Consider the following 25,664-nt stretch of genomic DNA (forward strand, 5'->3'; position numbering starts at 1 on the left):
TGAATTTTGCTGGGATCGGAGGTTTCTGCGCAGCGCTGCGACGCCCTGGGGCGAGGGAGAGGCGCCGGGTTGTGGGGGACTCTCCTTAGTGCCCTCCATCTGAACTACGCTAAATAACACTTCTTCCCAAGCTGGAGGGGCTAAAGCAAAAATCCCCAGACAGATCAGCTGCAGTTTAGTGAGCAACTCACCCCCTTTGTACCCTTAGTAATTAATCTCCCTGGAAGGGCACAGCCTGTGCTAATTAACCCACAGACCTTGTAAGGAGGGTGTAGCTCCTCCTGAGCACTGGTGCTTGTGCCCAACGATGAAGCTGGTTGGGGAGTTGGTGCTTGCAGGGGGCTGGTGTCGCACCAGGGCTGTGGCTCCCACCCAGCCAAAGAGAGAGGAGGCAGCTTGGAGATGCCACGTGGAAGGGCTGAAACTCAAACAAGGTAGGAGAGACCCTCCCCGAGCGTCCCTCTGTGGAGCCAACCTGAAATGGAGCTGGGTCAAGGATTTCTGCTCTGCTTAAAGTCTCCTGAGCCGGTGGCTGTGACTGTGGCCGGGCTGCGAGCCCAGGCTTAGCCCAGCTTGCCATGGGGACCCAGCAGGTGAGGTTGTGAGCACCTTGAGGTCAAGCGTGGAGGTTCTTGGTGGGGCAGATGCTGTTGGCAGTGCCTTGCCCCAGACCATGTGCTCGTTGTCAGAGATGAAGGTCCATGGGACCTTCCCTCCTTGTCCCAGCGCCAGGGCGGTGTCCGGTATTGCCGCTGTCGGTCCTGGACCCCCCACCGCGCTGCACGGAGGCTGGAGCCCACCTGCGGGAAACCTGCTGTCTGGGCTGGCAGCTGAGCGTGGGAATCACAGGGCTGTCCACGAACATCCGACCCCACGATGCCGCTTTGGTTTTGTGACCCCTCGCTAAAGGGTTAGCGAACATGTCACTGATCGCAGAGACGGTTGATACTTGAATGCCTAAAAAATGGCAGTGCCCACAACGTTGGCACAGGAGGGGCAAACGCGGATCCGGACGGATGCCGGAGGCGCACCAGATCCCGCTGGGCGGTGGGCGGCCGGGAGCGGCGCGCGCCCGGCACGCGAAAGCAGCGCGGCGCCTTTGCCGCGGGGAGCCGAGCGCGCGAGCCGGCGCTGGGGCAGCCGCGGTCCTGAAGGGTGGGTGAACCCCCCAAACCCTCTGAGCTGACTCCCGAGTCGAGCTGCAGGAGCGTAGGGCCGAGCCCAGCTTACAAGAAACCCGGACGAGGGTCGTGCACGGTTCAGCCCTACCGGAGCCCCAGCGGTGGAGCTCGGATGAGCCCAGCTGCTGTTTTGATGCCGCGCTCGTTATCGGACTAATTGGCCTCCTCGGCGGATGCCGGCGGTGTAGGCGGGAGCGGGCGGATCTGGCCGGGAAATGCTCCCCGGGGATGGGAACCGGCGCCGCTAATCGCTCCCAGGCGGGCACCGGGGCTCCGGCGTGGGCACGAGGCAGCGCGGCCGTTTCCGCTCCCGCTCCTCATCTCGGCCGCGAAGCCCCGTCGCTCCAGCGGGAGCTGCAGCAGCGTCCCGAGCCCCGGGGGGGTGGGGGGGGACAAATAGTGTCTAGCACGGACAGGGAAAATTATGTTCACAAGGGGCGGTGGGGACATGTGCTAGCGTGAAATCTGCTGAAATCTTCCCGCTGGTGCCCAGCGTCCCGCTCCCAGCCTCGAGGCGCACGCTGTGATCTGCGGGGCGGCAGAGTCGATCTAGCGCGGGGCCCTGCTGAGATGCTTGGATGCAACGTGATCCTCGTGCTCTTATTTCTGCTGCTTTTGCTTTGATCCCTCTCCTGTACCTGCCCGTCTGCCTAAAACCAGGATGTCCCGTACCCGGGCGGGAGGCTCGGCGGGGTACCAAAGCCGCCTCTAGAGCGCTTGGCTTAGAGACAGGAGGCTGCACAGATGCTCCGTCGGCGCGTGCCGCAGGGATCCGCAGAGCCGGCCGCGGAGGGGCTGCTTTCCGCTGCCGTCGCGGCCCCGGCGCCATTGCCGGGACGAGTCTCCGCCGCCTTGCCGAGAGGAGCTGCCCCCGCTCCGGGGGAGACGTGCTCAGCCGGCGCTTCGCTCCCAGGGAGCCCCGGAACCAGCTGGAGCCTCCGCCGGAGCGCCGACTCCTGGGGAGCCTGCTTCGTGCCGGGATGGGTAGCCGGGCAAACGGGATCAACCGCTAATTACACGTGTGATCGGCGCCTGAGGAAAGGGTCAGACGGATTTGGGTCTCATTAACCCTAACCTGCTGCGCGTCTCGCGGGGGAGAGAAGCAGCGCGCGCAGCGAGCGCCGCGGGCTCTCCGCGGCCGGCCCCCCGCGCGGCTCCTCCGCGCTGGAGCTGCTCCGTCCCGTCCTTGCTCCCACTCCCGGGCTCGGGGAGGCAGCAGTGAAACCCCGGGAGCGCTGACCCCCTTTCTCGGGGAAACGTGCAGCTTCTCCTGGAGGCAAATGCTTTTGGAGGAGAGTCTGTATTTGGGTGTCGTGGCGCCTCCTGCGCCTTGGAGCCCCTCGGGCTTCGCGGGAGGCCGGTAGACGTTAGCAAGCACCCGGCGTCCGCGCTCCGCCGGGCTTCTCCCGCCGTGCCGCGGCGGAGCCCCGCGTCCTGCGCGGAGCCCCCGCGGGTTGCAGCGCCGGCGCTGCGGCCGGTCTCGCTGGCAGCAGATCCCCGCCAGCTCCCGCCGCGCGCTGCCACGCCGGGGAGGCTGCGGCCAGCGGCGCGGTTTGCAGCGCCTGGGGCTGCAGCGGGTTTGGCAGCGCCCTCGGAGCGCGGACGGGGCTCGGGGGCCCGCTCGGCTTCCTCGTTCGCTTGCTATTTATAAGCGGCGGGTTACATAAGGTTGGAGCTGTTTTTTCGGCGGTTGTGTGAAGTCGGTGAAGCTGCAGCGCGGCCAGTCTCCCCGACATCCTGTGCGCGGGCGTTCGCTCTTTGCAGCGCTCTTCCCCCGCGCGCGTGGAGCGCGGGGCGGTAGCGCAGCGGGTCGCGACGCGGCGCTCCCGTGTCCGGCCCGTGGGAAACGGGGCGGCCGGCGGAGCCGCGTCAGGGCTTCGCGGAGCCTCTCGGAGCCCGATCGAAGCGCGGCCGGGCCGCGGTGCCGCCCTTGTCCCCGAGAGCGTGGAGCCACGGCGCCCGGACGGACCCAGGCCCCGGCGTTGCGGTTATGCAGGGGATAAACGAGCCGCGTCAGCTCGGCGACGGCTGCGAGCTGGAGGCAGCAGGCTCGTTCCTGAGCCGCGCCGGCTCCTCCTTTCTTTGCCGCGGTGGACCCAGGCGGGGCCCGTGGGTGCTCCCTGCTCCCTCCCCACCGGACTCCGCGCTCCGGCTCCCGCCCGGCAGGGCGGGACGCAGATTAGCTGCAGCGGCTGCTGGATCAGCTCGGTGCCGGCGCGGCCGTTCGCCGGCGTGAAGCGGCCGTCGGGCGCCGTCTCCCGCGCCCGGGAGCTGCTCCGGGGCCCGGCGGCTCGGGCCGCGCCGGGGCTGTCGCTCCGCGGGAGGCAGGAGGAAGCGGCGATGAATCACGGAGAAAGTTCCCTCGGCGAGGGATGAGCTGAAGGCGACAAGGCGAGCTTGCGTTTCTCTCTTTCCCCTTTGCTGACGTGGCTCCCGGGCTGCCTGGGGGGGCCCGTCGCCTTCCTCGAAGGCTGCTGCGGAAGCCCGGCGGGCGGCTGCAGGTCTGCCGGGACCGGGACCGGGACCAGGACCGGGGCCGCCTCTGCAGCAGGCTCCGCGCGCCGCCCGTGAGTAAATGCGGGAGCTCGCCGGGTGCTGGCCGGGGCCGCGGCACGGGGAGCGCCGGCACGGGTGCGCGCGGCTCCGGGGCGCGATTCCTGCTTCCCGAGCTTGCCGCCGCCCTTTTCCCTTTTCCTGAGAAGGGAAAGGCCCTCAGCAGCCCCAGCGTGGCCTTTGCGCCCGAGCCCGGCCCGGCGGCGCCGGGGCGCGCGCTGCGCTCGGCGCCGGGAGGGTCCCCTGAGCCGGGCTGCGGGTGCCGGCGGTGTGCCCCTCGGCGCTGTCCTTGGGGGTTGCTCCCCCGGGCGCGGAGGCCGGGCGCCCCGCGAGCCGGGCAGCGGGATGCTTGGATGCAGCTGCTAGCTCCCGACGGCCGTAAAAGCCGCCGGGGAAAACAGCCCGGCAACGGCGGGAGCGGCGTGTGCGAGCCAGACTTCGGGAGGGGAAGTGAGTCAACGTCTTGGAAGGAGCCGGGGGCGGTGGGAGAGGGGGCTGCGGCGGAGCGGGGCCGCCGCGGCGCTCGCCCGGGGCCGCCGCGGGAAGCGCCCGGCCGGCGGCTCGCGGCCAGCTTTCCCGGCTCGCGGCGTTACGCCCTCTCCCAGCTGTCGCTGGCGGAGCAAAGCGCTGCCAAGAGAGCCCCGGCGATGCTCCCGGGACGCCTTCCCCCTCCCCTCGCCCTTAAAAACAGCCGGGAGCAGCGGCGCCGCGCGCCCTGGGCACCGGGGGCTGCGGGGAGGCAGAGCGCCTTTGCCTCCACCTTCCTCCCGCGCCGAGCCGCTCCTCTTCCTCCCCGGCGCGGTCCCTCGCGGCGCGTGGGGGGCTCCGGGCGGAGGCACGGGACCCCGCGAGGCGGCAGGTATTTTTTTTCCCTGCGGGAAGGGTGGGAACGGGGGGCGGAGGGGGGGGGAGGCGGGAGCGAGCCGGCGCGTCGAGGCCGGGGCCGCCCCGGCACCCGCCGAGCCCCCGCGAGCGCCCCGGCCGCCCGCCTCGGCGCCCCCCCCGCCGCGCCGCGGCCTCTTCTCCTTTCTCCGCGCCCGGCTCCCACCAAACGCGGCTCGTCAGCAAGTTTCCTCGTGATTCGACCTTCGGGCGATTTTGTAACGCATCTCGTTGTGCAAAGACGGGGCTCGCGTCGCGGGTCCGATTCCTGTTTTCTCAGCTTTGGCTTCCTCCGTGCCGCCCCGCGCGGCTCCCGCCGGCCCCTCCGCGCCCGGAGCAGCTGGCGGCGGGGCAGGACCGCCGGGGGCTCGCCGGGGCGCCGGGGGGCGGCGGTGCCGTCGGGCCGGGAGCGCGCGAGGGCTCCGCGGGCTGCGTCCCGTGGGCTGCGTCCCGCCGCCGCAGCCTTCCCGGGGCAAAGCCGGGGGAGCTTTCCGCCCGGAGGAAACGCTGCCGCTGCCGCGCTCGGCCCCCGCTCTCGCCGGACCCGTTTCCTTCCCTCGCTTCTGCTCCCCTTTGCATCCTCGAAGTCCCGAGCGGTTGACGCGGGGCGGAGCGGGCGGCGCTCCAGCCCTCTCCCGGAGCGCACCGTGCCGGCTGCCGGGAGAGGAGGATCTCGGAGATGCGCCGTTTGCAGAAAAAAAAGGAGTTTTATTGGCCTTTTTATTGCCTGCAAAATGCCAAGAGAGCCTAAAATTAATAGCAACCGCTATAAAGCAAAAAGAATAGGAGATAAAAGAATTTTTATCATCTCGGAAGCAGCTCAAGTCATTTTAAGCGATGCAGAAACATAAACTGCCCTTTTAAAGAAAATCTTTGCCTTGTAGGTACAAACTCCCCTTCTCCAGCGCTAACCTGGCGCGCGAACGGGGGAGCAGGGCCGAGCCCGCGCTGCCCCGCTCGGCTCCGCGGCGGCTTCGCCCGGGAGGAGCTCTGCCCGAGGCGCGCTTGGAGGCGAGCCCGGGCGGCTCGCGGAGCCCGGGGCGCCCCGCCGCCGCGGCCGCCGCTGCCCAGACAAACACTGACTCACGCTGTTATTCTGTCCCACCCTGGGCAAAGCGGGCTCTTTTTAAGGCTGCTTTTTCCAGTTATTTCTTTCTTCTGCCCTGCTCGCGCGGGCTGAGGACGAGGGGCTGCGGGGAGGCCGGGCGAGGAGGGAGCCGCGGGGCTGGGAACGGCGCCGGCACTCCCGGGACGCAGCCCGGCGCCGGGGGCGCAGGTAGGGCTCGGGCTGCCCCACGCTGCTGCCTTGCCTCGGGCCACCTCGGGCAGCTTTTTGGGGGTCCGGCGCGGCCGAGCGGGATGCTGGGGGGGGCCGCGAGTCCGGGACGTCTCCTTCGTCGTGCCGCCGGTCTCCGGGCTGCACCTGCTGCCTCAGTTTCCCCTCTGGGGCCGGGGGCTCTGACCGCGACCCGGAGGGACGTGGGGTTGCGCAGTGCCCGGGAGCGACCCGCGCGCGTCGCACGGTGCCCGGCGGGGGCAAACGAGCTCCGTGAGCCGCCGCGCGGTTCCCGCCGGAGCGCGGAGCCGTGCCGGGCGGGGGGGCGCTTCCCGCGCTCCCCAGGGATCCGGGCACCGCGGAGCCGTTAACCGGCTGGCTAAACCGGCAGCGCCCCGGAGCTGGGTCCCGAGAGCTGCTCGCTCCGACCCTGGCTCTTTCTTGCTGCCCTCCCGTGGCTCCCGCGGGCGGGAGGGCCGCGCGCTGACGGCGCGTTTCAGTCCCCGCTGGAGCCGGAGGAGATTCCCCGGAGCGGGCGACGTCCCTCCTCCGCGGGGTCTCCAACGGGGACGGCGGGGAGGACGAGCCCTGAGCCGGCAGGGAAGGACGGTGCCCGGGACCTGCGCCGCGGGAGACGAGAGGGCGCTCGCTGCAGGGGCGCCGGCGCCCCGGGGAGTTTAATCACAATTAAAAATAGGCGCCCTGCGCGTTTTAAAATTAATCGGAGGAAGAACTGCGCGAGATCCCGGGCACCGCACGCGTGTTTCTGGGTTTAATCATCTGCAGTACCGTTACTGTCGGCTGCGTCGGGGGTTCCTCGGGCGCACGCGCCGGTGCTGGCGCCCGAGGGCCTTTTCCAGCTCGTTGCGTGCGCCGTGGGCTGGGCGGTGCGGGAAGACCGATGCCGCAAGGCTGAAAACCAGCAGCGGGAGGGTTTCTCTGCCAGGGTTTCCCACTGGCACCGCAGGTGCCTTTCCCAGGGCCGGAGGCTCCCGGGGGCTCGGGAGGTGCCGGGAAAGGCCGGGCAGAGCGAGGGCATAGGGGATGCTGCAACGCGGCGCTTGCTCTCTGTGTCTCAAAACACCGCCCCGGCCCCGCGGCGCGGGGTTAAATCGCGGCGGCTGCTGCTCGCTTTGCCCCGCTGATCTGTTCCCTCCCTTAACGCGCTTCCCTAGGGAAGGAGCTGCCTCGGGACGCTGAACCGCCTGCTCTTCCTCCGGCTCTTCCAAGGTTCCCAGCTGCTGAGCGCCCGGGTAAAGCCGCGCTGCGGGGCCGCCGGGAGCAGAGCTGAAAACACGCCCCAACACAGGAGAGCAGGTGAGATTTCACCCCGGCGTTCACGCTAGCGCCGGCTCCGCGCTGAGCCCGGCCCGGCACCCGCGGGGCTGCGTGCTTAGCCGCGCGCAGGATCTCCTGCGAAGCATGCAGTTCGCTAAGTGCCCAGGAGGTAGAAGAGAAGGGCCATAACGCGCAGCGATGGGAAGATCTCAAAGCTATTAATGAGCTATTAATGAGCATAATCCTAATTTTTTTTCCCTGGAGGTAGGTGAGTAATAAGCCTGTTTTGCAGGATGAGGCTACAACCGCATCCTGGTAATGACAGACGACTCTGAATCACGTCCTGTGGTTCAGAGACCTGATTTCTGCCTCGGTAAGAGGGCTGTAAATCCTAAGCGACTCCTAGCAGAGGAGCCGTGGGAACAGCCTCTTCCCCGGGGCGGTTGCAAGCTTCCCGCCAGCATCCACCGCGCACAAACCACAGCAGGTGGCAAAAAGCCACCGCGGCGCCTGGGAACCTGCCCCACGGTCGTTTCGGAGCTGACGTCAGTGCCCGTGTCCCCGGCTGCGTTCCCTGCCCGGCTCCCAGCTCGCTCGCTCAGCAGGTACGACAGCCGCGGGTATGCCGGGAGCACCGGCCGGGCGCGGAGGTGCCCTGGTTCTCTGCGCGCCCGGCACCCGCCGTGGGTTTTAGCCGTGCTTGCAGGGCGCCACGCGGAGCGCGGGCGCCGCTGTTAGCTCCGCGTACCGAGCTGGCTCCTCCCGGGCCCTGCTGTGCCCGCGTGGCTTTTTCGGGGCTCCCTCCGCTGGAGCAGACTGTGGTGCTCCCCCAGCGTCTGTGTTGCCTGATGTGACTTTGTGTGTTGGCACAGCAGAGACAAGCAGAAGCATCATCGCTCAGAGACCCCAGTACCCAGAAGACTGCGAACTGCCTACAGATCATGGGCCTGCAGAATTTTTCTGATTACTCTGAATATATTCATAACTATAATGATGATACAGATTATACCTATGACGAGTTAGACAGCTTGAAGACAAACCCATCCCACGATGGAAAAGACATTGCCAGGATCCTCTCCGTTGTCATCTACAGCGTGTCCTGTGTGTTGGGGTTACTAGGGAATGGCCTCGTCATTGCAATCATAACTCTAAAGATGAAGAAGTCGGTCAATGCCATCTGGTTTCTCAACCTGGCTGTCGCTGACTTCCTCTTCAACATCTTCCTGCCCATAAATATTGCTTACACTGCTATGAGGTACCACTGGATCTTTGGGAAAATCATGTGCAAGTTAAACTCCTTCCTTCTCATCCTCAACATGTACACCAGCGTCCTTCTGCTCACCACCATCAGTTTCGATCGCTACGTGTCAGTGGTCTTTCCTGTCTGGTCTCAAAACCATCGATCCACCAACCTAGCGTATTTAGTTTGCTTGATTATCTGGACCATCGGCATCGTTATGAGCTGCCCTTCTCTCATCTTCCGAGACACGGCCCAAGCCTCCAGCTCCGTGATTTGTTTTAGCAACTTCTCCCTGTCCAGCAATAAGTCTTATCTACCTCTGGCGCTAGCAAGACACAGAACAGTGACCATCACGAGGTTCCTCGCCGGGTACATCCTTCCCATAACCATCATCACCTTCTGCTACATCGCCATCGTCTTCAACCTACGACGAAACCGCCTTGCCAAATCCAAAAAGCCCTTTAAGATCATCGTCACCATTATAGTCACCTTCTTCCTTTGCTGGAGCCCCTACCACCTGCTGAATCTCCTGGAAACAGAGCCCCACACAGTCCCGTTCTCCGTGTTTGAGATCGGCATTCCTATAACCACGGCCCTCGCGGCCTCCAACAGCTGCATGAACCCCGTCCTCTATGTCTTCATGGGCCAGGACTTCAAGAAGTTCAAGGTCGCCATCTTTTCCAGACTGGTGAACGCCCTCAGCGAGGAGACGGGCCACTCCAGCATTGTTCACAGGAGCTTCTCCAAGATGTCTTCAATGACGGAGAAGGAGACGACGGTACTGTAAACGCAACCTGAACGCTCGCGGCGGAGTCACGGTCCTCCGGTGTTGCCCGTGCCCACTGCTAAAGTGGTGGCCCCCCTGGCCACGGCCACCGCGCGGGGAGGGCGGCTCCGCCGCTCTCCTGCAGCGCGGGCTTTGGCTTCGCTGCCTGGGGGCTGGCACAGGTTGGAGACCGCCGCCGCTTTGTGGGGCGGAGAAAACAGCCGCCCGCAGCTTTTCTTTGCGACTGCCAAGGGGGTTGCGCCGAGCTGTCCCAGCGCGCTCCAGCCGGTCAAGGAAACGTTTCCGGACATCCCTCGGTACCCTGTGCACCGTCCGGCCCGTGTCCCGCGGTGCGGGCGCTCCTTCAGCTTCCGGAGGCGTGCGGGCGAGGCCGTGGACAGCGCGCGCGTTCACCCGCGCCGAGCCGGGGGAATTCATAGCGGGTTGGTGACTGCCGCCCCTCGGGTGCCGCTCTCCGTAGCGCGGGGCGGGGAGCACCCGCGGGCGCAGCCCGGGCCCCCGCAGCCCGCGCCCCGCTGCCGCCGGCCCGAGGACGGTGGCGATGGAGGAAGCCTTGGAAGAGGGAGCTGGGGGCAGGGACGGGGCCGTGCGTGGCAGGAGCAGGCTCCCGCTGGACTTACCGTACCTGGGCACGTGCTGGGTGGAAAAGCCCAACAATTAGCTGCTTCCGCAGAAGAAAACCGGTAATTCCAGCCAAAGCAGCTGCCTGGGGAGAAACACGGTCCTGGCCCCGCCGGATCCCGACCCGCTGAGCAAAACTGCTCCAGGGATGCCGGTGCTCCCGGGACGGCGCGTGGTCCTAGCAAGCGCCTTGCCCGGAGCGGGGCTGCGCAGGGCTCCGGCGCCCCGTGCGCGGCTCTCCTCCCGCGCCTGCGGGGCCTCCTCCGTCCTCCGCGGCTCCGGTGCGGAGTCGCTCCCGTAAGGAAACAGCGGTCTGTTGAGCGGGAAGCCGAGGGTGCAAATCCGCGGGGCGACGGAGGGGCGCGACCCCCCGGGGGCAGTGCGGGAGCGGGGCCGTGCCAGGCTCGTTTTCGTGGCTGCATTTCGGCAGCCCGTCTGTCATTACTGCAGCCGGCTGTCCGAGAAGCGCCGGCTCGGCTCGGTCCGATTTTGGGTTAAATCATCGTTATAATGACGGCTTTGGAAACCTAATCGTTGAGTTCGTCTGTGGAGCTGTTTGCCTATTTAATGCAAAACCTGTTCTCCGTGCCAAGAGGCCCCTCCGTGCCCCGGCACCCGCAGGGCTCGGCAGCACTCCGCGGCGCCCCGAAAGGAGCGGCAGGGAGGACGGGGGGCGGCGCGGGGCCGAGCGGGACCCCCGCCTTTCCCGCGAGGGTCGGCGCTCAGCACGAGCTCGGGCGCCCGCTGTGTCCGGACTGATCCGCTGCTGCCTCGGCTTGGCCAAGGCCCCCCGCCTTGGGGGTCTCGGTTCTGGGGCAGCGCGGGGCTGGCTGGGGCGGGGGGGGGACAGGCAGCAGTGTTGGGAGCTGGGACCTTGTCCCCGGCCATGGGGCCATGTCTCCCAGACCTGGGACTGAGTGCTCCAGCCCTGGGATCCTGTCCCCAAGACCATGTCCCCAGCACCGGGACTTCATCCTCAGCCCCAGGACCATGTCCTTAGCTCCAGGACCATGACCTCAGCTCCAGGACCATGACCTCCGGCCCCAGGACCACATCCCTCAGCCTTGAGACCATGTCCTCAGCTCCAGGACCATGACCTCCGGCCCCAGGACCACATCCCTCAGCCTTGAGACCATGTCCTCAGCTCCAGGACCATGACCTTTGGCCCCAGGACCACATCCCTCAGCCCTGAGACCATGTCCTTAGCTCCAGGACCATGATCTTTGGCCTCAGGACCACATCCCTCAGCCTTGGGACCATGTCTTCAGCTCCAGGACCATGACCTCCGGCCCTGGGACCATGACCTCCGGCCCCAGGACCACATCCCTCAGCCTTGGGACCATGTCCTCAGCTCCGGGACCATGACCTCCAGCCCCAGGACCACATCCCTCAGCCTTGGGACCATGTCCCTCAGCTCTGGGACCATGACCTCCGGCCCCAGGACTGTGTCCCCAGCTCTGGGCCCATGACCTCCAGCCCAGGAGCATGTCCCCAGGACCCCAGGACCCCAGCCCTGGCCACCCCAGCTCTCCCGGCCCCTCAGCACACCGAAGCCCCGTTAATTGGCCCTGTTTTCCCACCACGCAGCCCAGACCTGCTGCAGTCGCTTCGCTGGTCACTGTGAACCGTTTGCCAGAGCCCGGGAGCTACTGGGCTGGGTTTCATCTCACCTGAGTGTTCGGGAAACTGCTCCAGAATATACAAAACATCCTTTCTGTGGGACACTGCCGGCCTTAATGACTCTCCTTTTTCAATTAGCTGTCACAGCCCTGAAATAAAGCTGCGCTTTGCTTCTCCGACAAATCATGCCCTTTATTTGGAATTAGATTTAAGAAAAAAAAAAGAATAAATATTTTATTATTTCTCTTCCATCGATGCCAGGCTGGTTGGAGCCACATTTAAATTATCTCCGCCGCATTCAGGCAGATTGTCAACCGTAAATTTTATGGAAAATAGTAAAAACGATAAATAAACATGTTTCTTTCGTCGGGGATGAACGTTACTGCTGCTCAGATTTACAGCGCTCATCTCCCATACGTTTGCCGCTGTTCCCGGGAACGCCCCGGAGGCCGGGGCCGCGGGAGCGGGGAGGCGGATGTGCGCACGCGTCCCGGCTGGACGGACAGACGGACGCCCGGCCTGGCGCCCCCCCCCCCCCCAGCTGTTGTTCCCGGGGTGGGGGGGCTGCAGGGACGCTGGTCCCCGGCGGAGACCTGCCGGAGCAAATCGCGCCGGCGTCCGGGGTTATTGCTGCAAACGCAACGCGAGCGGAAAAGCATTTCGGACACGGCAGCCGAGGGGGCGAGCGGCAAAGAGCGAAGCAACGAACGCCGGCGAGCCGCTGCGGCGCGGAAAGCGCGACGCCGGGCCGGGCACGCCGCGCCGGGCGAGGCGGCGAACCCGCCGAGCGGCCGCCGGCTCCCCCGGCGGCACAGGAAGAGCTCAAACGTTGTGGCGGCTCCACCGAAACCACCGTCGGCGCTGCCCCGGGCTCCGGCAGCCCCCGGCACCGCCGCGGCGCCCGGCCCCGCGGGAGCCCCGGCACGGCCCGCCGGGCGCCGGCACCGCCTCACGCGCGGTACAAAAATATACTTTTATTTAAATTCTCCTTTTCTCCGCGGAGTTTTCATCTCTCTCCTCGAATATAGACCTCACCCCCCCCCAAACCGTGCATGTGTTTCCAGCAAGCCCGCGCGGTAAAAGCCAGGTCTCGGCCGCCCAGCGCCGCGGGCTGCGCGCGCTCTGAGGCTTTCGCACCGACAGCCGAAGGGGACCCGCGGCCGGGGGGGGGCTGGCGGCGCACGGGGCGCGGGGAGGCTCCGGCACCCGGGCGATGGGCCCGGGAAGCTCATGCTCGGGAGCGGCTCCCTAAGCCCCGTGGGCGCCGCGCGTGCCGGGGCTGAGCGCCGGGAAGGGGGGGGGGGGAGGCGACGGCAGGGGGGTGATCAGCGGGTTGGAGGGAGGTGGTGGGGGGGGGTCTGCCCCCCGAAGCGGCGGCAGGAGGGACGCTCTCGGTGCCCCGGCGCCGAGGTTTGCCCCCGCTCGCCCCCCTGGGGGGGGGTCCGGGGACCCCCCCGCCCACTCCGTGCAGCGCCGTGCACGGGGGGGGGGGGGGGGGCTCTGCGGAGGCGCCGGCTCCTCCCGCCCGCGCGCACGCAGGGAATCGAGCACGGCGAAGAGCAGCAGCGGGGCAACGGCGCGGGAGCGAGCCCCCCCCCCCCACCCCCCGGCCCCGGGCCGGGGCGCGAGCGTGCCCCCGGCGCCGCCGTCACCTCGGGTAGTAGTCGTCCGGGACCCCGGACAGGTTGCGCAGCTTCAGCGCCGCGTCCACCGTCTTGATGTAGCCGCCGATGGCCGCGCGCATCTCGGGCGTGTAGGGGTCGAACTCCAGCTTCCGCAGGCCGGAGCGCTTGAAGTTGCCGTCCTTCTGGCCCTCGACGCAGAGCAGCCGGTCCTCGAGGGCGGCGATGCCCAGCAGCCCCACCATGCGCTTGAGCTGCACGAAGAGGTCCCGCTTGAGGTCCTCGAAGTGCACCACGAGCACGTTCCTGCCGAAGCGCAGCCAGTCCAGCGTGTGGGCGGCCCACCACGGCGCGTAGGTCCGCACGAACTCCGGCCACTCTGCAAGAGGCACGGCGCCCCGTGAGCAGCCGGCCCCGGCCCCGCGGCCCCCCGCAGCCCCCCGCAGCCCCGGCCGCCCCGGCCCCTCGCCCCCGCGGCGCCTTTCCCGGGGTGGGGCGTGCTGGGCTGAGCGCGACCGCAGAGCCACCGGCGCCGGCCAACTCTGCTGGTTTTTTTTTTTTCCCCAGGTTTCTCAAGGCACGTTGCTGTGGCGCGCTGCACTCTCACGCTGCACGCTGCACGCCGCTATCGCACACTGCCACTGCGCACTGCGCACCATCACGGGGCACCGCGCACTGCCGCTGCACGCTGCACGCCACTATCGCACGCTGCCACTGCGCACTGCGCACCATCACGGGGCACCGCGCACTGCCGCTGCACGCCGTTATTGCACGCTGCCACTGCGCACTGTGCACCATCACGGGGCACCGCGCACTGCCGCTGCACGCTGCACGCCGCTATCGCACACTGCCACTGCGCACTGCGCACCATCACGGGGCACCGCGCACTGCCGCTGCACGCTGCACGCCGCTATCGCACACTGCCACTGCGCACTGCGCACCATCACGGGGCACCGCGCACTGCCGCTGCACGCCGTTATTGCACGCTGCCACTGCGCACTGTGCACCATCACGGGGCACCGCGCACTGCCGCTGCACGCTGCACGCCGCTATCGCACACTGCCACTGCGCACTGCGCACCATCACGGGGCACCGCGCACTGCCGCTGCACGCTGCACGCCGCTATCGCACGCTGCCACTGCGCACTGCGCACCATCACGGGGCACCGCGCACTGCCGCTGCACGCTGCACGCCGTTATCGCACGCTGCCACTGCGCACTGCGCACCATCACGGGGCACCGCGCACTGCCGCTGCACACTGCACGCTGTCATTGCACGCTGCCACTGTGCACTGCGCACCATCACGGGGCACTGCGCACTGCCGCTGCACGCTGCACGCCGCTATCGCACACTGCCACTGCGCACTGCGCGCCATCACGGGGCACCGCGCACTGCCGCTGCACGCTGCACGCCGTTATTGCACGCTGCCACTGCGCACTGTGCACCATCACGGGGCACCGCGCACTGCCGCTGCACGCTGCACGCCGCTATCGCACACTGCCACTGCGCACTGCGCACCATCACGGGGCACCGCGCACTGCCGCTGCACGCTGTTATTGCACGCTGCCACTGCGCACTGCGCACCATCACGGGGCACCGTGCACTGCCGCTGCACGCCGTTATTGCACCCTGGGCACTGCGCACCATCACGGGGCACCGCGCACTGCCGCTGCACGCTGCACGCTGTTATTGCACGCTGCCACTGCGCACTGCGCACCATCACGGGGCACCGCGCACTGCCGCTGCACGCTGCACGCCGCTATCGCACGCTGCCACTGCGCACTGCGCACCATCACGGGGCACTGCGCACTGCCGCTGCACGCTGCACGCCGCTATCGCACGCTGCCACTGCGCACTGTGCACCATCACGGGGCACCGCGCACTGCCGCTGCACGCTGCACGCCGCTATCGCACGCTGCCACTGCGCACTGCGCACCATCACGGGGCACCGCGCACTGCCGCTGCACGCTGCACGCCGCTATCGCACACTGCCACTGCGCACTGCGCACCATCACGGGGCACTGCGCACTGCCGCTGCACGCCGTTATTGCACGCTGCCACTGCGCACTGTGCACCATCACGGGGCACCGCGCACTGCCGCTGCACGCCGTTATTGCACGCTGCCACTGCGCACTGCGCACCATCACGGGGCACCGCGCACTGCCGCTGCACGCTGCACGCCGCTATCGCACACTGCCACTGCGCACTGCGCACCATCACGGGGCACTGCGCACTGCCGCTGCACGCCGTTATTGCACGCTGCCACTGCGCACTGCGCACCATCACGGGGCACCGCGCACTGCCGCTGCACGCCGCACGCCGCTATCGCACGCTGCCACTGTGCACTGCGCACCATCACGGCGCACTGCGCACTGCCGCTGCACGCTGCACGCCGCTATCGCACGCTGCCACTGCGCACTGTGCACCATCACGGGGCACCGCGCACTGCCGCTGCACGCTGCACGCCGCTATCACACACTGCCACTGCGCACTGCGCACCATCACGGGGCACTGCGCACTGCCACTGCACGCTGTTATTGCACGCTGCCACTGTGCACTGCGCACCATCACGGGGCACCGCGCACTGCCGCTGCACGCTGCACGCTGTTATTGCACGCTGCCACTGCGCACTGCGCACCATCACGGGGCACCGCGCACTGCCGCTGCACGCTGCACGCCGCTATCGCACGCTGCCACTGCGCACTGTGCACCATCACGGGGCACCGCGCACTGCCGCTGCACGCTGCACGCCGCTATCGCACACTGCCACTGCGCACTGCGCACCATCACGGGGCACTGCGCACTGCCGCTGCACGCCGTTATTGCACGCTGCCACTGCGCACTGTGCACCATCACGGGGCACCGCGCACTGCCGCTGCACGCCGTTATTGCACGCTGCCACTGCGCACTGCGCACCATCACGGGGCACCGCGCACTGCCGCTGCACGCTGCACGCCGCTATCGCACACTGCCACTGCGCACTGCGCACCATCACGGGGCACTGCGCACTGCCGCTGCACGCCGTTATTGCACGCTGCCACTGCGCACTGCGCACCATCACGGGGCACCGCGCACTGCCGCTGCACGCCGCACGCCGCTATCGCACGCTGCCACTGTGCACTGCGCACCATCACGGCGCACTGCGCACTGCCGCTGCACGCTGCACGCCGCTATCGCACGCTGCCACTGCGCACTGTGCACCATCACGGGGCACCGCGCACTGCCGCTGCACGCTGCACGCCGCTATCACACACTGCCACTGCGCACTGCGCACCATCACGGGGCACTGCGCACTGCCACTGCACGCTGTTATTGCACGCTGCCACTGTGCACTGCGCACCATCACGGGGCACCGCGCACTGCCGCTGCACGCTGCACGCTGTTATTGCACGCTGCCACTGCGCACTGCGCACCATCACGGGGCACCGCGCACTGCCGCTGCACGCCGTTATTGCACCCTGGGCACTGCGCACCATCACGGGGCACCGCGCACTGCCGCTGCACGCCGTTATTGCACACTGGGCACTGCGCACCATCACGGGGCACCGCGCACTGCCGCTGCACGCCGTTATTGCACCCTGGGCACTGCGCACCATCACGGGGCACCGCGCACTGCCGCTGCACGCTGTCAGCACGGCTCTCGGCTGGGAGATTAACGGCCCCCCCGCGCGAGATGTGTTTGCCAGCAGATTCCTAGGGCGCCTACTTGAGCTCCCTACTGAAACCTTTCAATTATCCCCGAGGTTCCCAGCTAATTGATCCTCACATAAAAATCAGGTGATAAAAGGATAATGAAACATCAATAACAAGCAATGGCTCTCCTGGAAGTGGAATATACGTGAATCTTATGACGCATAAAAGCTCCGGGTATCTGCTTCTTTGCCGGGTCCTCCTTGAGAAACCAATGCCTGATTAATAGCTTAACTGTATTTAATTCCCCAAAGAATCATTAAACACAGTATCTGTTTCATTAAACAGATACAGGACAATTCACCTTGTGTAATCATATCACATAAAACTTTGCTTTGGAACCACTCCAGGGATATCATAAAATTAATGTCACGGAACAAAAATACCGATTTTACGGAGCCTTCAGCCTCGGCCTCCCGGAGGCACGGCCGCAGGCAGAGGACGGGGGCCGGCCCTCCCCGGCCGCCGCTGCGCCCCGGCTCCCCCCGCAGACCCCAACCACGAGGTCAAAATCCTCAAGCGATGGCAGTAAGAAATTAAATAAAAAAAAAAAAAAAAATCCCCCTTGCTCCGGGCAAGTTGCTCCGACGGTTGATTAACCCGACAATTACCCCGAAAGCTAATTACGCTGCTAAAGCGCGTATGGCCCGGAGAGCCCGGGGCGACGTCGCGGAAGAGCAGCGGCCGGGGCCGGGCGCCTACCTCTGCCCTTCCAGTGCGCGTGGGAGGCGAAGCCGACGTGCCCGCCGTACTTGCGGTTGAACTCGGCCATGAGCGCCTTGTAGGGGTTGCGGACGAGCAGGATGGCGGCGTCGAAGGACTCGATCTCCCTCCGGCCGCTCTCGTGCGTTTTGACGCAGATCGTCCGCCCGCTCCGCCAGTGGTCCCGCTCGCCCTTGAACCCTGCGCCGCGCAAAGCAAGGGAGCCGCGCGGGGAGACGTCAGCCCGCGAAACGCGGCCGCGGCGGAGCGCCTCGCGCTCGACACGGTCCTTGCGTCCCGCTTCCGCGTGGGAACAACCCACCGCGCGCGGCCCGGCTCCAGGAGCGGCTCGGCCCCCCCCCCCCCCCGAAGCCCGGCTCCCGCCGAGGGCCTCCGAGGTCAAACAACCCTCGCGCGGGCCGCGCTTTAGTCGGAGAAGGGGGGGAAAGAAAAGAAAAAAAGAAAAAAAAAAAACCCTAATCCGCGGGAAGGGGCTCGGCCCGCGGCGCGGCGGCTCCCCGGGCGCCGGCGCCGAGCCCGGGCGGGAGATAAGGCGTAAGGAGATGTATTACAGCAATTAGCGGCGTGTAATTGGCTTTCCGCGGCGCTGCCGCGCAGCGCGGCGAGACGCCGGCTAAGCCGGTAGCTGCCTGGATCCCCCCCCCCCCCGGGCCCGCCCCGGGGAGCCGCCAGGCTTTCTGCGGCGGAAAAAACAACAAAAAAAGCAAAACGCCCCGGGGCTGGGCGGGCCGGAGCCGCGCCGGGCGCCTCTCCCGCGCGGCCGCGCACCCTTGTTGTAGAGGGAGCCGTCGAAGTAGTAGCTGCCGGTGTAGAAGCCGGTGGCGAGCTCGATGAGGTGCCGGGCCCACGTGTTGCCGGCGCCGGGGAAGCTGGCGAGCGCCACGGCGCGCCGCGAGCGGGCCGGCAGGAACCTGCGGTCCATGCAGCGGTTGTCTGCGGGGAGGAGCGGGGGCCGGCGCTCAGCCTGAAGCCGGCCTCAGCCGCGCTGCACCGCGCCGTGCCGTGCTGCACCGCACCGCACTGCACCATGCTGTGCCGTGCTGCACCATGCCACACTGCACCGTGCCGTGCCGTGCTGCGCCGCGCCGCACCGCGCCATGCCGCGCTGCACCGCGTCACGCTGCACCGTGCCGTGCTGCACCGCACCGCACTGCACTGTGCCGTGCCGCACTGCACCGCGCCACGCTGCACCGCGCCGCGTTGCACCGTGCCACACTGTACCGTGCCGTGCCGTGCTGCGCCGTGTGCGCTGCACCACACCGTGCTGCGCTGTGTGTGCTGCATCGCGCCGTGCCACCCCACGCCGTGCCGTGCCATGCCGCACCATGCCGTGCCACATTGCACTGTGCCGCACTGCACCGTGCTGTGCCACACTGCACCGTGCTGTGCCACCCCATGCCGTGCCATGCCATGCCACACCATGCCGTGCCACATTGCACTGTGTCACATTGCACCGTGCTGTGCCGCACTGCACCGCGCCGTGCCACCCCACGCCGTGCCGTGCCATGCCGCACCATGCCGTGCCACACTGCACTGTGCCGTGCCGCACCGTGCTGTGCCGCCCCACGCTGTGCCGCGCCGCCCTCACCTTGCACCTGGGTCTGGTAGACGAGGAAGTAGTCGGCGGTGCCGCAGCTCTCGTACTCCTCGCCGGCGCAGCGCTGGGCGCAGAGCTGCTCATCCTCGCGCTCGTGCAGGGTGAAGAGCCTCGTGGGGAAGCCGCAGTGGCACGAGGTCCCGGCCAGCGCCGACAGCGGGTACTCCTGCGGCGAGAGCACCGGCGTGGGCATGGGGCTGCCGCGCACCGACCCGGGCGGCACCCAGCACCCCCAGCAGGGACCAGCAGTGCCGTTAGGGGCCTTTGGCAGGAGGGTAAAAATCTGGCTGCTCAGAGAGCTGCCAGCGCTGCCGGGGGCTGCACGCCGTGGAAAGCAGAGGAGCTTTTCCCTGCCCCATCCGTTGCGACGGCGTTGCCGATTATCCCAGGAAAAGCGTTTACGGCCGGCGCGGAGGGGGAAACCTCCTTCACGCAGGGCTGGAGCGCGACGGCAGGCAGCAAACGGCCCCGCCGAGGGCGGCGCTGCCCGCGGCCCTGCTGGCATCCGGCTGGGAAAACCCGCCCGGTTGCAAGGACACGAGCAGCCAGCGCGGTCGAAGCCGCGGGCACCCGAGCACGGGGGGGTCCCGGGGCCTCCCAGCACGCCAGCGGCTGCAGATCCGCGCGGGTGCAGCTGGGACGCGGACAGTTCCCGCGCTGCGCGGGATCCCAACTCAGCCGGCGCGGCTCTCCCCTTGCCGGTCGGACGCGCGCGCGGGGCGCGGGGGGGGCTCGTGGCGCGGCGCTCCCCTGCGCTCGGCCACGGCAGCTCGCCCCGCCTTTGCCCCCCCCGCGCACCCCCGGTACCTTCTCGGTGCAGAAGTCGACGCACTTGTCCACGGACATGTTGAGCATCGTCTGGCTGGCGGGCAGCGCGACGGAGACGTTGTCCGGCCGGCGGAAGCAGCCCCGGAATATCGCGCTGCCGTCTGCGGGCGAGAGGCGCTGAGCGGGCGCCGAGCGGCACCGCTCCCCACGGCACGCAGCCCGCGGCCGCGCAGCCTCGCTGCCTGCAGGGCTCCCGGCAGATGAAACCAGGCTCGAGGGCAGAGCGAGAGCCTCGGCCGTATCGCGCCCAGCGCTGAACCGTCCGCGTCTTTTCCCCAGGCCGCCAGGCAGGAACCAGGCACCTGAGGCACCTTCGCATCCGCTCCTGCGGCCCCCCGGCAGCGGAGCCGGAGCGGCTGCGGTTTGTCAGCAGGGTCACTCGGGGATTCGTTAATCTGCCAGCCGAGAGCTGCACTGACAGCGTGCAACGGCAGCGGGCAGTGTACCGTGACGGTGTGCAACGCACAGCGGCAGTGCGTAACGGGCAATGCAGCGTGCAACGTGCAATACACAGTGTGCAACGTGCAATACAGCGTGCAACGTGCAATGCAGCATGCGCAACGTGCAATACGCAGCGTGCAACGTGCAATGCAGCGCACAGCCCCCCGCGCACTTACACCTGCGGACGGACTCCTGGGCCAGCTCCAGGCGGTAGATGGAGAGGCGGTTCGCGCCGCCGCACATGTTGCCGCGCTCACCCTTGCACTCCATGCTGCACTCGGCCTCGCTCACGTTCGCGGCCTGGATCTTGTGGCCGCAGTAGCACTCGGCGCCGAACTCCAGCCCCGCGTACAGGTAGCCCCTGCGGGCAGAGGTGCTGCCTGGGGCGGGTGTGCGGGGCAGGACTGCGGCGCTACCGGCAGCGAGCTGCGCTCGGCCGCTGGCGCCGGCACCGCGGGACGCACGGGCTCCGCTCCAGCGCGGCTTCGAGGCAGCAAGCCCGCTCGGCCCCTGGGCACTCCCGCTCCTGCCCACGGCGCTCCCTCTAAAATACCGCGGAGCACAGGAGCAAACCTCGGCAGCAAACGCCCTGGAGGGACGGGCACGCCGCCCCGGGACGGGCACGCCGCTCCGGGTGCTCGCGGGCACGCTGCCCCGGGACGGGCACACCGCTCCGGGACGGGCATGCCGACCCGGGACGGGCACGCTGCCCCGGGACAGGCATGCCACTCCGGGACGGGCACGCCACTCCAGGTGCTCGCGGGCACGCTGCCCTGGGACGGGCACGCCGCCCCGGGACGGGCATGCCGCTCCGGGACGGGCACGCCGCTCCAGGTGCTCGCGGGCACGCTGCAGCCGCCGCTGCAGCGGAGAAGCTCAGGGGGAGCCAGGTTTAATTTTTTTGGGGGGGGGGAGGAAGGGGGGCACCCCATGATGCAGCTTGTGCCCAGATCTCCCTGGAAAGCATCTGCACCAGGGCACGAGGCGCAACTGCAACCCCGGCCGGGCTGCAGGTCACCTCGCTGAAAACCAGCTGGCTGGAAAAACCGGGCAAAGGATCGGGGCCGGGGGGGAAACAGCCGGCATAAATCTTGCATAAATCTAAATTGCATAAATCTAATGGGAAGGGCGGGCGAGGGGCAGCGGTGCCGGCGCTGGCGGCGGGGAGCGCGGCCGCGGCGCGCGCCGGGGTGCCCTACCGCTCGGCACAGTTGTCCTGGCAACGGAAGACTGTCATCTTCTTGTAGTCGAAGAAGGAGACGCCGCGGAGCGTCCGCCGGCGCGTGCTGTCCACGTAGCAGCCGATGTACTTCGCTGAGAGGAGAAGGGAGACGGGGGTAAGCGGCAGCTCTCGCCAGCCCCCGGCCTCTGGCGCAATTTGCCTCTTCTTTGATATTTTTTTTTTTTTTTGATTTTGATTTTTTTTCCCACTTGTGATGCTGCTTCTCACCGCCAAAGGCAAATGCTGGGGAGGGAGGAGGAGGAGGAGGAGGAGGAGGAGGAGGAGACGTTCACACGTCCGGTCAGGACGCAGGGCGATGGGGGATGCGGGCGGGCGCCGGGCTGAGCCCCCGCCGCAGCCTGCGCCGCCCCCGCCGCGCGGGTCCCTGCCAACGTCCCGCCGCCGCGAGCCCCACGTGGGGACACGAAGGGAGCGTCTGGAGCCCGTGCGGGGCCCCTGGAGCAGGGCCCCACAGAGCCGGGCAGGGCGGTTCACAGCACCCAGGAGCCCTCCCGCTGCGCCCTCCACACCATAACCCCTCCAGCTGTGCCCCTGACACCCAGGAGGCCTCCAGCTGCGCCCTCCACACCATAACCCCTCCAGCTGTGCCCCTGGCACCCAGGAGCCCTCCAGCTGCGCCCTCCACACCATAACCCCTCCAGCTGTGCCCCTGACACCCAGGAGGCCTCCAGCTGCGCCCTCCACACCATAACCCCTCCAGCTGTGCCCCTGGCACCCAGGAGCCCTCCAGCTGCGCCCTCCACACCATAACCCCTCCAGCTGTGCCTCTGGCACCCAGGAGCCCTCCAGCTGTGCCCTCCACACCATAACGCCTCCAGCTGTGCCCCTGACACCCAGGAGCCCTCCAGCTGCACCCTCCACACCATAACCCCTCCAGCTGTGCCCCTGGCACCCAGGAGCCCTCCAGCTGCGCCCTCCACACCATAACCCCTCCAGCTGTGCCCCTGGCACCCAGGAGCCCTCCAGCTGTGCCCTCCACACCATAACCCCTCCAGCTGTGCCCCTGGCACCCAGGAGCCCTCCAGCTGCACCCTCCACACCATAACCCCTCCAGCTGTGCCCCTGACACCCAGGAGCCCTCCAGCTGTGCCCTCCACACCATAACCCCTCCAGCTGTGCCCCTGACACCCAGGAGCCCTCCAGCTGTGCCCTCCACACCATAACCCCTCCAGCTGTGCCCCTGACACCCAGGAGCCCTCCAGCTGCACCCTCCACACCATAACCCCTCCAGCTGTGCCCCTGACACCCAGGAGCCCTCCAGCTGTGCCCTCCACACCATAACCCCTCCAGCTGTGCCCCTGACACCCAGGAGCCCTCCAGCTGCGCCCTCCACACCATAACCCCTCCAGCTGTGCCCCTGGCACCCAGGAGCCCTCCAGCTGCACCCTCCACACCATAACCCCTCCAGCTGTGCCCCTGGCACCCAGGAGCCCTACAGCTGTGCCCTCCACACCATAACCCCTCCAGCTGTGCCCCTGGCACCCAGGAGCCCTCCAGCTGCACCCTCCACACCATAACCCCTCCAGCTGTGCCCCTGGCACCCAGGAGCCCTCCAGCTGCGCCCTCCACACCATAACCCCTCCAGCTGTGCCCCTGGCACCCAGGAGCCCTCCAGCTGCGCCCTCCACACCATAACCCCTCCAGCTGTGCCCCTGGTACCCAGGAGCCCTCCAGCTGTGCCCTCCACACCATAACCCCTCCAGCTGTGCCCCTGGCACCCAGGAGCCCTCCAGCTGCGCCCTCCACACCAAACACCCCTCCCGCTGTGCCCCTGGCACCCAGGAGCCCTCCAGCTGCGCCCTCCACACCATAACCCCTCCAGCTGTGCCCCTGGCACCCAGGAGCCCTCCAGCTGCGCCCTCCACACCATAACCCCTCCAGCTGTGCCCCTGGCACCCAGGAGCCCTCCAGCTGCGCCCTCCACACCATAACCCCTCCAGCTGTGCCCCTGGTACCCAGGAGCCCTCCAGCTGTGCCCTCCACACCATAACCCCTCCAGCTGTGCCCCTGGCACCCAGGAGCCCTCCAGCTGTGCCCTCCACACCATAACCCCTCCAGCTGTGCCCCTGGCACCCAGGAGCCCTCCAGCTGCGCCCTCCACACCATAACCCCTCCAGCTGTGCCCCTGGCACCCAGGAGCCCTCCAGCTGCGCCCTCCACACCATAACCCCTCCAGCTGTGCCCCTGGCACCCAGGAGCCCTCCAGCTGTGCCCTCCACACCATAACCCCTCCAGCTGTGCCCCTGGCACCCAGGAGCCCTCCAGCTGTGCCCTCCACACCATAACCCCTCCAGCTGTGCCCCTGACACCCAGGAGCCCTCCAGCTGCGCCCTCCACACCATAACCCCTCCAGCTGTGCCCCTGGCACCCAGGAGCCCTCCAGCTGCACCCTCCACACCATAACCCCTCCAGCTGTGCCCTCCACACCATAACCCCTCCAGCTGTGCCCCTGGCACCCAGGAGCCCTCCAGCTGCGCCCTCCACACCATAACCCCTCCAGCTGTGCCCCTGGCACCCAGGAGCCCTCCAGCTGCACCCTCCACACCAAACACCCCTCCCGCTGTGCCCCTGGCACCCAGGAGCCCTCCAGCTGCGCCCTCCACACCATAACCCCTCCAGCTGTGCCCCTGGCACCCAGGAGCCCTCCAGCTGTGCCCTCCACACCATAACCCCTCCAGCTGTGCCCCTGACACCCAGGAGCCCTCCAGCTGCGCCCTCCCCCCCCCCCTGCTCCGGACACGCAGGTGCTGCAGCTTATTAGGAAGGCTGCGGGAAGAGCTCGGGAGCTGCACGGAGAGCAAGGGAGGGAGCAGCGAAGGGGGAAACGCACGGGAGGACGCGCGGCCCGGTGTGACCGGAGCGACGTGGGCTGCTCTCGCGGGGCAAGGGGGGCGTCTGGAGCACGCTGCGAACGCGGGGCCGTGCGTCCCGGGCGGCAAGCTAAAGTCCCCCAACACCTTTCTCTTCCGACAGAGAAGCAGCTCCGGTTGCTAACCGGGGCAAGACGCTCCCAGCGCCGACCGGCACCAAGCCAGCGGCGCACAGGCGGTGCCGGAGCGGCCCCCCGGCCCCCCCGGCCGCCGGCTCGCTCTCGGCTTCCCTCAAACGCCGCAGGGAATCGTCTCCCCCCTTTAACAAGGGGAGGAAGCGGCGCGGCTCCGGCGGGAGCGTCGCCCCGCCAAGAGCCACCCGAGCCTCCCTCGGGCTCGAGAGCGCTGGGCAGAGCCTGAACCCCCCCCCCCCCAAAAAAAGAACCCTGTGCAGGCAGAGCAAGCGAAATTGGAAAAAAAAAGAAGGTGGAAAAAGATCAGCACGCAGGGAGGGAGGGAAGGCGGCGCGGCGCGGCACGGCGCGGCACGAGCCTCACCTCGGTCCTCCTCCGTCTCGCGGGCGGCCCGGGGGCCGAGCGGCCGGCCCTGCGCCCCGCCGGCGCCCCCCGGCCGCCTCCGCTCCGCCGCCTCCTTGGAGGCGCCTTTGAACCAGGGTGCGGCGCGCCGGGCGGCCGCGGGGCCGGCGCGGGCGGGCGGCGGCGGCGGCGGCAGGGCGGCCGCGGGGCCGGGCGGCTCGGGGGGCTCGCCGGCGTGCAGGAAGAGCAGGCTGCCCGCCGCCGCGTAGAGCGCCAGCAGCGTGAAGAAGCGCACGGGTTTGCGCCGGAAAAACCGCTGCAGCTTCAGCAGCGGCTTGGCCATGCCGCCCGCATGCCGCCCGGCGCAGCGCCGGGCCGCTCGAGCGGGGCTCCGCCGGCCTCTCCCCGCTCCGCGGGCGGCGAAGGCGCTTGCAAAAATCCCGGGGGCTTCTGGCGGCGGCGGGCTGGCGGCGCCCGCGTCCCGCTCCGCCGGCGCGGCGGTCGCTGCAGCTCAGCCTCCTCCCGGCGCGGCGCCGCCGGCGCGGCCCGGGCACGCCGGCGGCCGAGGGCTCATGCCGAGGACGTCGCTCCCGGCGCCGCCGGCGCCCGCCTCGCTCCCCGGCGCCGTGCGGGCGCGGGGGTCCCGAGGCGCCGTCGCCCGGCTCAGCGAGGGCCCCGCGGCGCCGTCCCGCGCCGGCCGACGTCCACCTGCAAGGCAGCGAGAGAGGGGCTCGTC

General features: G+C 68.2%; 2 protein-coding genes across 6 annotated transcripts; one reads left to right on the forward strand and one right to left on the reverse strand.

Moving 5' to 3' along the window:
• Window positions 1–3,399: 3,399 nt before the first annotated feature.
• CMKLR1 (chemerin chemokine-like receptor 1) lies at window positions 3,400–11,820 on the forward strand. Of its 5 annotated transcripts, none has more exons than XM_062589801.1 (4): window positions 3,400–3,748; window positions 7,068–7,209; window positions 7,463–7,775; window positions 8,043–11,820. In XM_062589801.1, exon 4 carries the CDS (start codon window positions 8,112–8,114, stop codon window positions 9,195–9,197), a length of 1,086 nt encoding a protein of 361 aa, XP_062445785.1. In that variant the 5' UTR covers window positions 3,400–3,748; window positions 7,068–7,209; window positions 7,463–7,775; window positions 8,043–8,111; the 3' UTR covers window positions 9,198–11,820. The 5 variants fall into 5 exon arrangements, with proteins under 5 accessions (XP_062445785.1, XP_062445786.1, XP_062445784.1 ...); XM_062589802.1 differs by lacking the exon at window positions 3,400–3,748 and adding an exon at window positions 4,430–4,593; XM_062589800.1 differs by lacking the exon at window positions 3,400–3,748 and adding an exon at window positions 5,791–5,892.
• A 1,192-nt stretch (window positions 11,821–13,012) lies between these two features.
• Window positions 13,013–25,332, reverse strand: WSCD2 (WSC domain containing 2). The gene is made up of 8 exons (XM_062589799.1): window positions 24,950–25,332; window positions 21,539–21,653; window positions 20,516–20,700; window positions 19,878–19,999; window positions 19,062–19,236; window positions 18,242–18,406; window positions 17,453–17,653; window positions 13,013–13,439 (listed from the first exon to the last, which is right to left on the reverse strand). The coding sequence occupies exons 1-8, from the start codon at window positions 25,269–25,271 to the stop codon at window positions 13,087–13,089; spliced, it is 1,638 nt and encodes a 545-aa protein (XP_062445783.1). The 5' UTR covers window positions 25,272–25,332; the 3' UTR covers window positions 13,013–13,086.
• Between the last annotated feature and the right edge of the window lie 332 nt (window positions 25,333–25,664).

This window comes from Rhea pennata, chromosome 17 (assembly GCF_028389875.1).
Source record: "Rhea pennata isolate bPtePen1 chromosome 17, bPtePen1.pri, whole genome shotgun sequence".
Taxonomy (NCBI): domain Eukaryota; kingdom Metazoa; phylum Chordata; class Aves; order Rheiformes; family Rheidae; genus Rhea; species Rhea pennata.

Coding starts and splice junctions, on each gene's coding strand:
- CMKLR1 (XM_062589801.1), top strand. CDS start 8,112: ATGGGCCTGCAGAATTTTTCTGATTACTCTGAATATATTCATAACTAT.
- WSCD2 (XM_062589799.1), bottom strand. CDS start 25,271: ATGGCCAAGCCGCTGCTGAAGCTGCAGCGGTTTTTCCGGCGCAAACCC. Junction 21,654..24,949: donor CGAGACGGAGGAGGACCGAG/GTGAGGCTCGTG, acceptor TTCTCCTCTCAG/CGAAGTACATCGGCTGCTAC. Junction 20,701..21,538: donor CAGGACAACTGTGCCGAGCG/GTAGGGCACCCC, acceptor CTCTGCCCGCAG/GGGCTACCTGTACGCGGGGC.